We start from the raw sequence: 16,829 nt of genomic DNA on the forward strand, positions 1-16,829 counted from the left end.
TGAATTTATTATTTCCATTCTAACACTTGACTGTTAATCTTTATTTTTGTAAGATATTTTTTATCAATTCTATTGACATTTTTTTTCATTAATCAGGGTTGGATACTATTAATTGATGGACGTTTGATCTTCATAAATAAATAAATAAATAGAATAAATAGAAAAGTAGATATCCATCAAAATGACTCAACGAAGTAGAAAAATTAATTTATTGATTTATCACCATTAGCAAATTATATTGGAACAAAACAACAGAAGAGTTGGATAAGTCAACAAATTAAATTCGATAAAAATATTCTTTTAAACCTTTTTCAATCTTTATTGCTCACTTATTTTAACAATTACTCAAATATTTTATTGAAAAGTAATTTAACAAAATATTTTTCATTCTAAAATAGAATCAATAAGTATTATTTTGTAATATTAAATTAGAATTTAAGTTTCAAAATTGGTATTTCCAATATCTGTATGAAAAAATGAAGAATACTTTTTTGTATGACGAATATTGGAATGATATATTCTTGGTCATTCGCTCGTAATAGCTGAAAAATGATTTTTTGTAAAAATAGAGAAGTAGCTAAACCAATATCAAAAATTATTGATGTCCAACATCAGTCTTACATTATCAAGTATTGACTCTAATAATTCAAACATTACTCTTTCCCTATTTTTTCTAATTCATTATCAATATTACCTAACATCTATTTCATCACTTCCATCATCATCATCATCATCATTTATTCATACCCTAATTCTTCCATTCATTCATTCAACCCAAAAAAATAATTGCATCCTGACAATTCCTGAAAAAATATGTCCAAAGCTTACAGTGATTGTTCCATTTTTATCAGAGGCATATAATTGAAGAATCTTTTGAGCATCACCACAAACTTCTGAAGTGATTTAAAGAAATATTTCCTCTGGAAATATCATAGCTTTTTTTTTTGGTAAAGTTTATAGAAATATCATTTTTTTTTTCCACCCTAATGTTTTTGTAGTCCAGACACAAACCTACCGCTCTTATCATTATCAAGCGCAAGTGTGGAAAGCCACGAGTAGCATAGCAGGCGCGTTGTATTGTATGATAGATCTAGCGGGCGCTTCGTATCAGGGGGTGACTTTGCAATACATGGAAAAAGGGTGCGCGCGCAATCGCCTCGAGCACATAATCGAACTGGGAGCGCCTTGCTTTTCACCCTCAGCTCCGTCCTCTACTCACAGTGGTTCGTGTTTCAAGTAGAACGGAAGGATTCTTCATTTTTCCGGCATTTAAAGAGTTCTATTCAACTATTTATTCCTCCATATTTGAAACATATTTTAAACAAAAAACTTATCAATAATAAATCTTGCTAATTAATGAATTCACGTGTGCATTTGATTACCTTGACATCAGGTTTATCATCGACAACGTTGACAGTGTAAGATAAAGTGGTAATGAAATCAAAGTGTATGTGTGTGTGTGTGTGTATGTGTAAAGGGGAAACAGTGTAAAAAAAATATAAACGTTGCATTTCTTGGAATAATTATTTTTACAATAACCTGTCAAGTTTTTAATATATGAAATGGAGTTTTTGGAGTCTCGAGGGATGATTATGAGTTTAAATTTCGACGTTTTAGCACGTCAGTAAGTGTCTCTTTGAAGATAAAGATGAAAACAAGTCGTCGTCCTTCAAAAAGTGTTACTGCATGACAAAGTATCATTGGATTATTTGGCTTCTTCATCCACCAAGAAAGCTAGTAAATATAATCAAAACTTTGTCTAATGATTTTGTCAGTATGAAAAGCCGAAAGAGACGTCTTGGTGATCAACGAAAAACCAATAAGCTGTGACAGACATTTATTTAGTTGCTTCAATCACTTGGACTGTCAGTATTATATTAAAATAATTTGATGAATAATTAAACCAATTATTGATGATTAGTTATTTGATAAATAAATAATAAAAAAAGGAGAATGAAAACGAGAACAAGACCTCGGCCTCTTTGGCCACACCGGCGTCTTGTTCGGGCTCGCGCGAAGAACGTGCATGGCATGCGGACGATCAGTGCAGATGGTTGTTGGTTTAGGCGAATTATTTCTACATATAAACCGTCAATGGAGAAATGAGCGTGGCTCTTGATCACTACCAAAAGTGGCTTTGAGAGTAATCACTGGCTCTTTGAATGAGCCACGCCACCCCAAACAACACAATCCTGGCGGAAACCAAGACAGAAATGACTGCAGTACAGGGCAAAGAGAGCCCAGTTGGGTCCAACAGTCAAGAGACAACTGTACATCAGTATGTTGGACCCTATAGACTGGAAAAAACTCTAGGGAAAGGTCAAACTGGTGCGTTTAGTTCATCTTAACAATCCTTTCATCCACCACTCACCCTTTCAATTATTCAGCAAAATTTTTTAATTAAAAAAAATTCTTTTTTGCTTTCTCGAGTTGTTTCCTTTTACTTCAAGAGTCTCTCGAGCGTATCGAAATACTAAAGAAACTTACCCCTGTGGCTCCACCCTTACAGAAAGTAGAAATTCATATTCGGTAAATGTTTATCGAATCGTTTGAGAAATTTTCATTTTCAGAGATTTTATTGATGAGAACAACTTCAACTCGGGGCGTGTCCATAAATTATTGGAGTTTTTCTTCATCTTTTTTTTTTTTTTATCTTTTCGTACTTCTTATTTATGCACTTTTGTCCATGGCACTAATTCCGTTCAGCATATTCTGTAAAGTACAAATCGATAAACGTTCATAGAAATAGTCGTCATTATTACGAAAGTACATTAAAGAAAATGGAGTAATAAAAGGAAAGTTTAAGTTTTATGTTTCATTGAACAGCAAAACATCGATGAAGCATTGCCGCAGAGAGTCGAGTATTTCCGGATAAATAGCGGAAACTCGTGCTGTATACGGTTTTGGATCAATCACATCGGCCTCATTCTCACGAAATTTTATTTCATTTTTGGATCAATTGGGTTGGAAAAATTCCATTATCATTACCTTGTGCTTGGTCATTTTTTTTTTTGATATCTTTGCTGATATGATACAAGCTCAAATTTTTGGTTATGGTGTGATAAAAATTATCACGATAAACCATGCGAAAAAAAATATATATAAATTGCGCAAGCGCGTATATATATAAACGAACAGCGACTAAACATATGTAGATATACACATTGTTTCTACACCTATTCTTTCACAATGTACCTCTACTACTACTCTGCACCAATACTATACCTTTATATTACTTAAGAGTTCACTTGACGCATGACACTCTCTTAGCCCGTTTAATTTCGAACGCCACCTGTCGAATTTATTATTTCTTTGAGTTATTTTTTTCCAATTTCCAATGAGGAAGACGGAAGTAAATGACATTTTGACATTCGATATATGGAACATTTTTAAAAATAGATGATTGATTTTTATCAGGTCTGGTTAAGCTTGGCGTTCACTGTGTACTTGGTAAAAAAGTGGCAATTAAAATCATCAACAGGGAAAAATTGTCGGAGTCCGTGTTGATGAAAGTGGAACGTGAGATTGCCATCATGAAGCTCATTGATCATCCCCACGTTCTTGGACTTTCGGACGTTTATGAAAATAAAAAATATCTGTAAGTAACCTGATTCTAATCTCATTTTTATCACTACAAATCAGTGAATGATATCGATTGCACTTTGATTTTAATCATTACACCTTAATAAAATAAATCAAAAGAAACCAGGATACATTTATCATTACTTATTACTATTATTAAATTGTATTTTTTTTTTTAAAAACTAATTATAATACAATTAATCAAATGTTGCGTGTATTATTGTAGATAAAAAATTTTAAATTATTCTGTTACTTTGATTTCAACTGTTAAACTAATTCTAGAGAACGTTTTTTTTTTAAAGCAATAATTTAAAAGTTGATATGAAAATGTATGGAGTTTAATGAACTAAAATTAGTTTGAGTAATAAAAGTTAAAAAAAAAAGTTCTTTATAAATAGTTATAACTGATCGTCTTTTTTAATAGATAATCAATACATAAAGTTATTTCTCACAAATTAGTTTTTGCATAAAATTGCCATTAATTTTTATCTGAAATTTATTCTTGCAGTTATCTCGTCCTAGAGCATGTGTCAGGGGGTGAACTCTTCGATTATTTAGTCAAAAAAGCTCGTCTAACGCCAAAAGAGGCAAGACGATTTTTCCGACAAATCATATCTGCATTAGATTTTTGTCATAGTCACAATATATGGTAAAGAATTTATTTATTTTTTATTTATTTATTATTTCAAACAAATTGATGAATTAATCCAAGATGCATTTAATGAGCTATTTAGCTTTAGCATTAATCAATTGAATTTTCAGTCATAGAGATTTGAAGCCTGAAAATTTGTTACTTGATGAAAAAAATAATATTAAAATAGCGGACTTTGGAATGGCATCATTACAACCAGCGGGTTCTATGTTAGAAACAAGTTGTGGATCTCCTCATTATGCGTGTCCTGAAGTTATCAGAGTAAATATCAATTTGCTAATTGCTTTATTAGATTAAAATTTAAGAAAGCTTGAAGAAAAATCATTTCTCAAAAAAAAAAAACAAAAAAATAAATGAACAATAGTGATACTAGAATCCATTCATCTAATTTTGTTTAATTATTTTAAACATATCAGAGCTTAACAAAAAAAATTACTAATAAAAATATCTAAAAAAAAAAAAGAAAGTCATTGATTATAATTAACAATTAAATGTTTGTGATCAGGGAGAAAAATATGATGGCAGAAAAGCAGACGTTTGGTCTTGTGGAGTAATACTATACGCCCTTCTTGTTGGTGCATTGCCTTTTGATGATGATAATCTCCGACAACTTTTGGAAAAAGTTAAAAGAGGCGTATTTCACATACCACATTTTGTCCCACCAGATTGTCAGAATCTACTTCGAGGAATGATTGAAGTTAATCCTGATAAACGACTTACGGTAACTATTGCCTTGTAACTAAATTATTATTATAAGGAACAGTCCAGATAAATCTCTTATGACATAAATGTAATTCATTACTATATCTGTTACAGTTGGCAGAGATAAATAGACATATCTGGGTAACCGCTGCTGGTAAAGGCGAGTTAGAATTGGAACTTTCGATGATGGAAGTTGTGCAAACACACGTTATTCCATCAGCAGATTTGATAGATCCGGACGTTCTTCAAGCTATTGCAAGCCTCGGTTGCTTTAAGGAAAGAGATAAATTAATTCAAGAACTGCTTAGCCCTAAGTAAGTTTATCGCTGACAACCTTTTTATATCAGAACAAAGGAAAAATGGATTTTTGAGAAAAAAATATAATTGGACTAGACAGACTTTTTTTTTACAATACTTAGTGACATTGTTAAAAGGAATTGTTTCCCAAACAATAGTAACTTCAAAATATTTTTTTATATTTTCAAAGAAAAGCTTTTAAAGGACATATCCACAAGTGAAAAAGTAAATGACAGCCAAAAATTAATAATTGAAAATATAAAGCTTTCATTCCTTTGCTCTTAATCTATCGTCGTATTGTACGTAGATAAAAGGTTTTTTTCTTTCACGCCAACAATTTACTATTTTTCAAAAGAAAAATACTTCTACGATAGCTTGAAAAATTACTAGCATAGTATACTTCTAAAAAGTCTGGTACATTATTATGTTACTTCAACTTTAATGATCGCTCTATTATTTAATTTTAATAAAAATTAAAATGACTTTAATAAATAAATAATTAATTATGTTTTTTTCTTCTAGCCATAATACTGAAAAAGTTATTTACTTTCTTTTACTGGAAAGAAAGAGAAGAAGACCAGCTTATGAAGATGAACTGGAAGCCGTAAAAGTAGGAATGAGAGGTTCAGCAGGAGCCTTAGAAGCAGACCCACCACGGAAACGAGTAGACACGTGTCGGGTTAACGGAAGCACGACGTTAAACCTTGGTCAAATCAGCCATGGGTCACCTTTGACTCCTCGAAGACAGTCTAGGTGAGACACCTAATTAATTTACATAGAAACCCTCAACCATTCGTTTTCATAGATCTATGATTGATCCCGACAGCACGAGACATCATACTCGACGACCTCCAAGCACTGGATCACATACCCATGCATCGCACTCGCATGCTTCCACTCCAGGAAGCTCTCCTCTTCATGGACCAAACGTTGGCGGTTTGCTGAGTCCACATCGAGTAATTCCTAGCTCTCATCATGGACAAAGTCCTACACCACATCGACTGTCTATATCTGGAACAGCTAGTGGAAATGGTACTACGCCAAGTACCACGACAACCACTACTACTTCAACAACTCCTAGTGGTGGTGGTCAACCGCTTTCTAACGTCAGCATTGAGTTGAACGAAATTCAGTCCAGTAAGAAATCAATTTCCCCACATGGGGTAGTTTTATTGTTCGTAGCTACTTTAAGAGGTCATTCTGCTCTACAATGTATGAGACAAGTCAATTTTTTCAAATTTTTTAAACCACAGTAATTTACTATTTTCTATTTGTACTGCGGTTTATTGGAAAACACTTTTTGTTCACAATAACATTTAAATTAGTTTTTTTAATTGAAAAAGTATTAAAATAAAATCAGTCAATTTAGTTATTGATATTAAATTTTTTAATTTAACTTGTCTTAATTAATTTGATTAAAGGTAACTTCATATTCTACTTTTTTAATCAATTGAGATATTCTAATATTAAATTGGTTAGTTTTAATCCAATATTAAACAGCTATTAATTATTAAAATATCCTCAGAGGAAGTTTGTATATTGATGAAATTTCGACATGAAGCATTTATTTAAGAATTTTTTATAACATCTGATTGATCCGCTGATATTAAATTTTGTTCACATTTTACATCAGTCATTGATTTTCGTCGTCAAGTCATAAACCAGAATGACCCTTTGAGTACTTCAATAGAGTGAACTCTGTGTAACTTATTGTCAGCTATACATTTTCAGAGTTTAAATAAAAAAGTGTATTAGAAAATAATAATTGTGCTTTTCACAAAATTATAGAGTCATTCAATATTTTAAAACATTCTTCAGAATCAAAGAATTCAGTAATTTTGAAAATTAATAAACTAAAAAATTCTTGCTTTCAATAAATTGAATGTGATGGAAAAATTGCACAGTAAAAATGAAATGAAATATTCTCCTTGTAAATAGAGAGAAAAATTTCACCCTGAAAAAGACGTGTAGCGGAAGTTGCCTTTACTTTTTCGATCACTGATTGGTTGTCTTGATATTCAAGTGACGTTTAATATAAACTTGAATATAACTTCATTATTTAAATTCAATTTTATCAATATTTGATGCAAATTTCTATGAAAATCTCTTTGATTAAAAATATCACACTTTATTTCAGTGAGAAATGTAATCATTTTCACTTTTTTTCTATTTCAAAAATAACTACTTAAAGTCTGTTAAAAAGATATTTATAAATTCGACATTTTTGAAACAAAGTTTAGACTAATTTTTCCGATAAACTAATTATAGAATATCAGTTAGATACTGCTATAAAGTTTCTATATGTGAGATTAATTATTCAGAACTGCACAGAGATAAAAATGATTCGATAAGCTGACCTTCCATATTATTAATCTGACTGAAGAGTCTGTCCACGATTGACATTCATTTCAATGAAATTGATTCATGTATTTTTGATGATTGGATAATATTTTTCATTCATCACTAATTCATTTATTTACCATTTAAAATAAATCATATATAATTAATTAAATATTCTCTTTCTAAATAATTTAATATAAGTCTTTATTTAATTATTAAAGTAATTATTTCTTTATTACAGTTGGATTAACACCCCCTGGATCACCACATACTGGAGCAGGAACTGGTGCTCATCATTGGAGATCTAGACTCACGACTATTAAAAATTCCTTTCTCGGAAGCCCTCGTTTCCATCGACGTAAATTACTTACTAGTACTGAGGAGGTAACTTGAAAAAATATTTTCTTTTAATAAATTTTTCTATGAAAATCATCATCTCCAACATCATTTTAAAAGAACATATACCTCAACTGTCATTCAATGTTGATGATGAAATATCTTTTTTAGGTTCATCTTACACCTGACTCTTCACCTGAGCTTACAAAAAAGTCTTGGTTTGGTAGTCTTATGGCAACTGAAAAAGATGAAACATTTACAGTCCTCGTAAAAGGAAAACCACTTGCAAGTGTAAAAGCAGATCTCATTCATGCATTTTTATCGGTTCGTAAACAATTTTATGAGTGTTTTTTATTTAAACTTATAATAGAGTAGCTCAGCAACATTTTAAACGACTAATTTACAATGAAACACAAGGAATAATAATTATTTAAAACTCGTTAGAAGAAAAAAAAGGTTACTTAATTAAACCATTCAGTTAATTGAGACTTAATAAATGACTTTTTCTACTTGATAGTAGTACCATTATGCTTAACTACCATGTAGAATAAAGAAATGAACTATTTCTTTGTTGATTTAAGTGGAATTACATTACAAAATATTATTTCCATTATTATTATTATTATTATACATGATATATTTCAATAATTTTTTATAGTTACTATGCTATTATTATCAGTATTGTTGTTGTTGATTTCCAGATAGCAGAATTGTCACACAGCGTAAGTTCTCCAATGTCCTTTAAAGTGGAATACAAACGAAGTAGTACTGCACCTGCAATGTTTCAACGTCAAGTTCGGTTTCAAGTGGATATCAGTGCTATTTCTATTAAACCAAATGAACCTTTATTCGCCATTACGTTTACCTTATCGAGCGGTAAGTGTGGAATTTGCAATTCGTACCAGTTATTCCAAACTTCTTACTTCTTCACTACAATTTTTTGTGATGTTTGGCAATTATCCAAGAGACTAAGCAAATCGATGTTACCTTGGCACGTTTGTAATACCGTTATTTCCTTATCTACACATATATCCACCAAGCTTTCATTCCAGATAATCACCTCAAGTATTGACACAATGACGTGCCATTTAATTGAACTAATTCCGTCTTGTTTAACTAATCAATTGAATATTCTCTAAACTGATGAAATATGGAATTGGTAGATTCACTACCGTCTTACTCGATGAAGATATTAAGGAAATGAAATGTTGTTGATGATTGAAATAAAAACATTTTTGTTTTAATTATTAAAAATGATTGAAATTTATTGAGTGATGTTAATAATGAAAGTAGAAAATGATGTAGAGGTTTGTTAATCATTTTTGACATTTAACAGGTAATATCCGACGATTTCGAAGGGTTTGCGAGCATATACAATCTCAAGTGTGCTCTAGAAACATTAAATTAGCACTCGGTGCTCAAAGCAGAGCAGCACCGCCCAGTCCACGAGCTTCTCGTAAATTTACTACAGAAATGAGTGAAAGCTCAAGTTGTGGAAGTGACACCAGTGAACGGCTCTTCCTCAGTCCACACCCTGCTACCAGACAGGTAGTTTGTTTTAACAAGGTATCATCAAATCATCTTCATCTAACTTTCATTTCTCACTTTCATTTTTAAATTAGTTTAATGCTGGCTATTAGCTTTTATGAAAGAAACTTTTAAAGCTCTTATATAGATGTCTTGTCACATTTTCTAGAAAATATTTGACATAAAAAATTTATTTGCTTGAATAACTTTTGATATTTTAGCAATGCTGATTATTTAAAATATAGATAAAGTTTGTAATAAATATGTTAACAAAGTAATATTTTTTTCTTATCAGATTGATTCTGATCTCGAGTCAGAAACTTCTGCGTTTGACGTGAAATCTCCGACTCACGAAAACGGAAGACGAAGTTCCACCTCTACAAATAACAATAATCCACCAGGAGATGGTACGTCTACACCCGGAAGTCCACCTAAAGCAGTACGAAGTAATTCAGAAAGTCAAAATACTCCAGAAAAAAAGTGTGTCACAACAATGAGTGGTAGCAACATAGCGTGATACTATGAGAACTTCCGGGTGGAGTTTTGTTCGAGTCTTGCAAATCTTTGGAACAGTACTCAACGACTTTGGTGAGTTATTAAAGCAAATAAGTGTTTAAACTTTCACAATATCTCTGTCCAATCAGTTGATTACTTGATGCCATCGTTATCGATTTAAAACGATTAACAGAGGCTAAAAAACAAAATTCATTTACGGATTAATATAAACGAATAAATTGGAACTCGTATGCAATGGCTCGAAAGCGGATAAATATCTTAAAGAATTGCGCAAATAATTGATAATTAATTAAAATGATGATAATGAAGAGAGAGTCTGAAAACATTATGTAGGTATTAAGATATATTTTCTCAACAAACATATCCCACGGCTGACTAAGAATATGATTATATTTCATAAATAAACAATTAAAAGAAATAAAATAAATGTGCAATGAAACACTTTTATTTATTAAAGTGTTTTTAATTAAAGTGGCAATCTATCCTGATGAAATATTGATAGTCGAATAAGTTGCTCCAATAAATTTATACCCAACTAAAATAGAAAATAAAAAATGGTTACTAATACGAAAGTAAAAATTGATGATTAACTGATTAAAAATAAATTCAAAAAAACCGATGATAAACGACAGTTAAAATGTCTGTTGATTGATCCAATTATTTCATTAAAAAATGATTGACTATTTAAGGTACACATCTTGAGTAATTAATTAACATCTACTGTCAACGTGCATTATTGGATTTACGTATCGAATTATGCATTTTAAGTAATAAATTAGCGCACATTATGAAAATTCTATAGTTTGCGCATTTAATTAGATAAAAAATAAAATACAGCTTGAATTAAAAATAAAAAATAATGCAGACTTTACATTATATTATTTCTGATAATTATTGCTAACAGATCGGGCTATAAGCATATTAAAAATTTATTTATTATTTATTTATATATTTAAGTAAATGTAAATTAACTGAAAATAATAATGAAGTAGTAGTAAAAATTTCCAGTTGATATTATATGATAATTCTTCATTTTTGAATTTATAATTTGAATACCTTGCGATTTTTAATAAGGGTTAAAAACAAAGTTATTTAATGGTTAATTGCGAATTTATATATATATAAATATTAAACTATATGATAGGTATGTTTATTAAAAATAAATGATAAATGATATTACCGGCCATATTTAAACTATAGCGTTTTGTATTGATGAAGACCATAAATAAACAAAATAAAGTATTAAGACAAGAATATTTCGATAATATATTGTGTCGGGTGAACTTAAATAAAAAAAAACCTGATATATAAGCCGAAAATTGAAATAGTCTCTAATTTTTAGATAATTCATATTGTTAACATTGATAATATATCAGATGATAGTCATTTTTCTAGTGTTTCGAATGTGTATTTAATGAAAAATTGGGCGATTTTGTAATGTCGAATGAATTTTTAAGTTTTGTTATTTATTATTAACTTTAGATAAATAGAAAAAAATTCAAAAAATAACGACAAGATCTATTTTTTATTTTTAATTTTTGATGTAATAAAAATAAAAATCACAAAAATATTAGTTCCATAAGCTGGATTTTTTTCTATGCAATAATGGATATTATTTTTATAATAAAAAATACGAGCATGAATTAAAACGTTTGTTTATTTATTACAATTGTTAGCAAATCTGTTGATTGGTTGGCATATATTTTTGTTAGCTTGATAATTCAATTGTTAAACATTGTAAATGATGAATTCTTATTAATGATCATGATAAGAAATTTGGCAATCACTTTATTCTGGGTATTTAAAAAATTTTAAGCCAATACTGTAAAATATATTCTTACTTAATATTTGGAACATAAATTAGCATAAATTAATGTTAATATCATACGAATTTCAAGCGATTAAATGCGAAAATATATAATAGGTAATTACTAATTTAATGAATTTCAATTTAACTGAATACATAGTACATAAATTGTCAAAGAAAAATTACTGATTGTCTAACTTACTACTTAAACGTGATCTTATTTATTATATTATTTAATTAAATACTAAGTTGCTAGTCAAGAATTCTAATGTCGATGTAATCTAAAATTTATTACATTTCTTGTAATTAAACTGACATCGCCTATGAGTGGATTCATAGATCATGGTCGTATTTAGCTCATATTTTTGCCAAAGCGAATAAGTAAATTAATTAAAAAAAAAAAATTATGGCAAATCGTAAGCCAACGAATAATTGTGGTCATTGATGTATTTTTTTTAATTTTATTTGTAAATAATGACTGATTGTTATAGAGATTTGTAGCTCATATTAACAAATGAGAATGATTAATTCAAAAAAATTTTATGACAGTCAAATTTAAATATTTTTTTGTGATTATGTCATTTAGCTTGAAATTTTCATAATATTTTTGGAATCACTCGTATATTTATGATTAAATATATGAAATATTCATTAGAAATCATCGAAAAATTCGACTTTATGGAAGGTATGAAAATGAAAAATGCTGAGAAAATGTGCGAGTAAAAATGAGATAAAAAAAACGAGAAAACATGAATCATGGGCAATTATATTGTTAAAAAAAAAAAATTCATTGTAATTCTTGGTACGATCTATAAAATGCACGTCACAAATAAAATTCATGAATTTGGTGACACGTCCAACTGACAATAAAGAATGCGGTTGCAGCTGACTTGAACCAAAGATAAAAACCATCGATTGATTTATTTTGGTTCAACATTTTCATTCATCATTTAAAACAAATATCAAAAATCAGTAACAATAATGAGTATTATATTATTTAAAGTAACTTTAGAAAAGCAAACCATGACTTGTTTTTATTTAAAGAAATCAAATTTTTAATTAATTTTTAAGTATCACTCATAAATTTTTTTAAATAAATTTTCTCAAGTGACGGTTCCTCGAAAAAAATAACCGTCCCCGTCCCTTAAATGATCTAAAACTAGTCACTTAGTATTAAAAAAGAAGAAGAAAAAATGAAAATGAAATGTAAACAAAAATTTAAAAAATCAATTATTTTCAAAGTGAATTTAAAAATAATACAAAATATTGTATACTTAAGGATGCGTGAATCCATAATGATAATGTACGTTATATATATGCGCAATGTGATTCAGTAAGCATCGTGTAATAACTAAAAAATCTAAATAAATTAATTATGAAGAAGCTTAGGTCGATTAGATAAATTAATTTTAAGCATTTTATCGTTTTAGCTAGGCTTAAATAGACATATATCAATCCTGAAATAAATGAAATAAAAACCAAACGCTTTGTATTGATAATTTTTGTAAGTAAAATATAAATATATGTATATCACGAGTATAGTAATTCAAGAACTACTAATTACAATAATAAATACCCTTTGGCGTATAACGATTGACGTGTTGCTAGATTCATTTTTTGATAAAAATTCAATAAAAAATCACTAATTTGGATCGAAACCATCTAAACTTATATATCTGATGAATTAAATCATTAATTAATTATTAAATTATGTATTCCTCCATTTATTTATGCTTCGTATTATATTGTTAAGTAATGAACAATTAGTTATCGGATAAAGAAACATAAAAGTTATAAGTGCAATGGCCAATGGCTCATTCCTGTACAGTTAATGATACATCGTAATTAATTAATTAACTAATCTTAATTATTAATTATCAATATCGATTATCAGGTATCACTTAATTAATAAATTATAATTATTATGCATTTATTATTATATCAAATGTATTGGCAATTTTCTTGCTAACAAATAAAAACCTAACATAGGAAATGAACAAAAATTGTAACATAAATTGTTGATGGCCAATATCAAATATGTATAAAAAAAATAATAATAATGCAGCATTAATTATATTATTCAGTTATTATGCTCTTTTATTTACCTTCAACATAATATTTGTTTTCAATTATTCTAATTTCTGTTCTATTATTTCTAGAAATATATTTATTTGATATAATATTTTATTCATTTGATTTATTAATAATTATTGCAATTTTTATCAGTGTCAATATTGCTTTACTGATTTTCAAATGCAAACTTTATATTGATTGATATGAAAAGTAACGACTTTACCCATATGGTAAAGGGTTTTTATTCTATTCAACAGTTTGAGTTCTCTTCACATCACATATATTACCTGTAAAGTCCAGTTCTAATTTGTTTTGGTTGCCAGTATATTCACAGTGTTGATCACCAAGTGTATCATCTTTCAAAACATAAAATGTCTTCCGACAAATCAAATACCAGCTCTGAAGAAGTAATGCACAAACGTTGTTGTCCATTCGAAGAAAATCTTACTCCACTAATGAAGATTCACGTTGGTCCAAGAGAAGCCGCTGACGGAGATGAGAAAGAGGAAGAGATGAGAAAAATTTATGGTACTTAGGTTATGGTCCAAACCAAACAATTTATTGTATATTTTTTTATTACTAGATTTTCAATTGTATTCTGCTGATTTTATATTGTTTTATGTAGATCGTACTCTACAGATGCTAAAAAATGGTCCTAAATTAACAGAAAGTCATCCAAGTGAAAATCAAGAAACCAAAACGACTGGATATCATTTTGAAGCTCCACGATTCAAACAGATGGTTTTGAATGATAAATTACAACTAGAAGTTAGCAAGAAAATTATTTTGGTAATGTTTACATAATTCTTTATCATAACATTTAACAATTAGAAATAATTGAAGGAAGTTAATTGTTTAATATCATAATATTCATGTAATTTTAATCTTATTTGTTTGTTTCTTAGCCACTAGATACACATACTTGTACTAACTGCAAACAACTCAAAGTTGTTGATCGAACCCGCTGCTTTCTTTGCGTTGAATATCACTGCCCGAATTGCCTTAGTGAATGTAAAAAATGTTTAGAACAATTTTGTAAAAAATGTAGCCTTACAATGTAAGTTTATTTATTTTATTATTTTTTTTATACATTAGGAATTTATTTTATATTTTTTATTTTAGTTATGATGATGGAGAACATGTAGAGTGTCTAGCATGTTATCGTTAAATACATTATCATTATTTCATCATCAATATCTGCACGTTTTGTGATAACATTTTCTTTACCATCACATGAAGTGAAGGATGATAATGGCTTATTCATTAAAAAAAAAAATGCAAAATTGCATGAAACCTACATGTATTACTTTTTTTTATTAATTCAATTAAAAAAATAATTTTTTGCAGAATTTTTAAAATTCATGCACATTATATTATGATTTATAAATTGTTATCAAAAAATCATCTTCATTCAATAAAGTATCCTTTTATTTATACAAGTCTTTCTATTCATTGCTTGTATTTATTTTGCAATATCAAGGTCTTTTGTTAGGCGAAGAGAAAAGGGCAAACAAAAACATTGCTTTCAAAATGTTTCATTTTGAACTGAATCTATTGTATTTACTGTGTTTATAATTTTATTCACGAGATTTAGTTTGTGTGTATATTTTTCTGCGAATAAACTCTGTTTTTATGTCTCGTGCTACAGTAATTCACACATCGTTGTTGGAAAAAGTATGTTTCAGTAGTAGATTGAACGTTTCAATGGCAATGTCGTCTGACCCCAGCAATAATTCATATTTTATTAAAATTGCGAGCATTCTAAGAGTACGTAAAGGAAGTCTAATTAAATATTTTTAATACTACTGTCAACATTTTTTTATGAGTTTTATATTAATTAAAAACTGAATTAAAACAGTGCAGTGGAAATAAATCGTAAATCAACACCATTCTCTCAAGACGACAATGAGTTGCCGTAAAATTAAAAATAATACCAGGAAACCTTTGTGTTCGTTGGAAACAAATATTTTGAAACATAAGCAAACCTTAAAATGTCAAAATCGTGTCACGAAAGCAAACTGGATGAGTCCACCAAGTGGATCTCCACTTACAAAAGAAGAATTAACTCAATTATGGATAAAGTATTACACACATGGACACTTTAGAGATGAAAGTAGTGAGCTGATAGAAAATAAATCAAAGAACAAATCAAAAAATGAAGATAAAATGGATAACAATTTTACTACGACTGAAAACACTCAATCAATTCGCATCGTGTCAACTAACACTTGGAATTGGGCACAAGTGACAGAAGTAAATCAATCTAACAAGAGTTTGAATGAAATAAATTCAGTAAATTTTAGAAACGATATTGGTAATATGAACGAATTTGCTGAAGTGTTTATCAATCAAAAGTGGTTGAATGAAAAAAATACATCTAACTTTTCAAATATTGAATCAAATGGGTGTGAATTTTACAATAATAATGATTTTATATTTAATAGTGACTCAGAAATAATAGAGCCTAATCAACATAAATCAACCAACACTCAATTTAATCAAGATTGCTACAAAGAAAACATTGATCCGAATATTTTCAGTGATTTTAAATATAATAATAATTATTATGATCAATATAATTACGGTATGAATAATAATCATAATATATCAAACGAGATAAATATTGATCAAACAATTAATAATAATTATTGGTATAATGATACCAAAAACAACTCAGCTCTATCTTTGGAAGAAGAATGTAATAATTTTGATAAATTAAATTATACAATTAATGATTATCAAAATGAATTAGCTTCAAATGATGATTCTCTTTTAGAATACTTTGTCGTTATAAAAAATAATGATTAATCTGAAAAATAATTAAAATAATTTCATTCATTAGCCTTTAAAAAAATTCATTGATTCTCAGGTTTATAATATCACGTTTAATGATTTTCAATATTTATTGTGTGATTTTTTTATTTCTTGCAAAATAGCTTTATTTTTTTTTGATATTTACATATATAATATTTATACTTATATCTATATCAATTAAAT

The 16,829-nt window shown here is 28.5% G+C and overlaps 3 protein-coding genes and 1 long non-coding RNA gene across 6 annotated transcripts; 3 read left to right on the forward strand and 1 right to left on the reverse strand.

The window, feature by feature from the left end:
- The first annotated feature begins 1,222 nt into the window (after positions 1-1,222).
- Positions 1,223-10,855, forward strand: sff (sugar-free frosting). 3 transcript variants are annotated; one of them, XM_035085363.1, is made up of 13 exons: positions 1,223-2,328; positions 3,418-3,598; positions 4,091-4,231; positions 4,345-4,495; positions 4,740-4,955; positions 5,051-5,250; positions 5,756-5,986; positions 6,039-6,370; positions 7,815-7,957; positions 8,081-8,233; positions 8,611-8,785; positions 9,246-9,475; positions 9,732-10,855. In XM_035085363.1, exons 1-13 carry the CDS (start codon positions 2,163-2,165, stop codon positions 9,951-9,953), a joined length of 2,541 nt encoding a protein of 846 aa, XP_034941254.1. In that variant the 5' UTR covers positions 1,223-2,162; the 3' UTR covers positions 9,954-10,855. The 3 variants fall into 3 exon arrangements, with proteins under 3 accessions (XP_034941254.1, XP_034941264.1, XP_034941271.1); XM_035085373.1 differs by having other exon boundaries at positions 9,246-9,457; XM_035085380.1 differs by having other exon boundaries at positions 6,060-6,370; positions 9,246-9,457.
- On the reverse strand, positions 7,761-8,904 carry LOC118068169 (uncharacterized). Its single transcript, XR_004690479.1, has 4 exons — positions 8,775-8,904; positions 8,572-8,683; positions 8,039-8,147; positions 7,761-7,961 (listed from the first exon to the last, which is right to left on the reverse strand). It is a non-coding gene; the product is annotated as an uncharacterized lncRNA (long non-coding RNA).
- Positions 10,856-14,104: 3,249 nt separating the features above from the next.
- On the forward strand, positions 14,105-15,108 carry LOC118069327 (apoptosis regulatory protein Siva-like). The gene is made up of 4 exons (XM_035087368.1): positions 14,105-14,360; positions 14,458-14,621; positions 14,738-14,889; positions 14,955-15,108. Exons 1-4 carry the CDS (start codon positions 14,204-14,206, stop codon positions 14,998-15,000), a joined length of 519 nt encoding a protein of 172 aa, XP_034943259.1. The 5' UTR covers positions 14,105-14,203; the 3' UTR covers positions 15,001-15,108.
- A 295-nt stretch (positions 15,109-15,403) lies between these two features.
- LOC118068231 (GATA zinc finger domain-containing protein 14-like) lies at positions 15,404-16,678 on the forward strand. The gene is made up of 2 exons (XM_035085470.1): positions 15,404-15,599; positions 15,691-16,678. Exon 2 carries the CDS (start codon positions 15,738-15,740, stop codon positions 16,638-16,640), a length of 903 nt encoding a protein of 300 aa, XP_034941361.1. The 5' UTR covers positions 15,404-15,599; positions 15,691-15,737; the 3' UTR covers positions 16,641-16,678.
- The last annotated feature ends 151 nt before the right edge of the window (positions 16,679-16,829 follow it).

Source organism: Chelonus insularis, unplaced genomic scaffold (genome assembly GCF_013357705.1).
Source record: "Chelonus insularis isolate UGA/USDA-ARS -01 unplaced genomic scaffold, ASM1335770v1 contig_128_pilon, whole genome shotgun sequence".
NCBI lineage: Eukaryota > Metazoa > Arthropoda > Insecta > Hymenoptera > Braconidae > Chelonus > Chelonus insularis.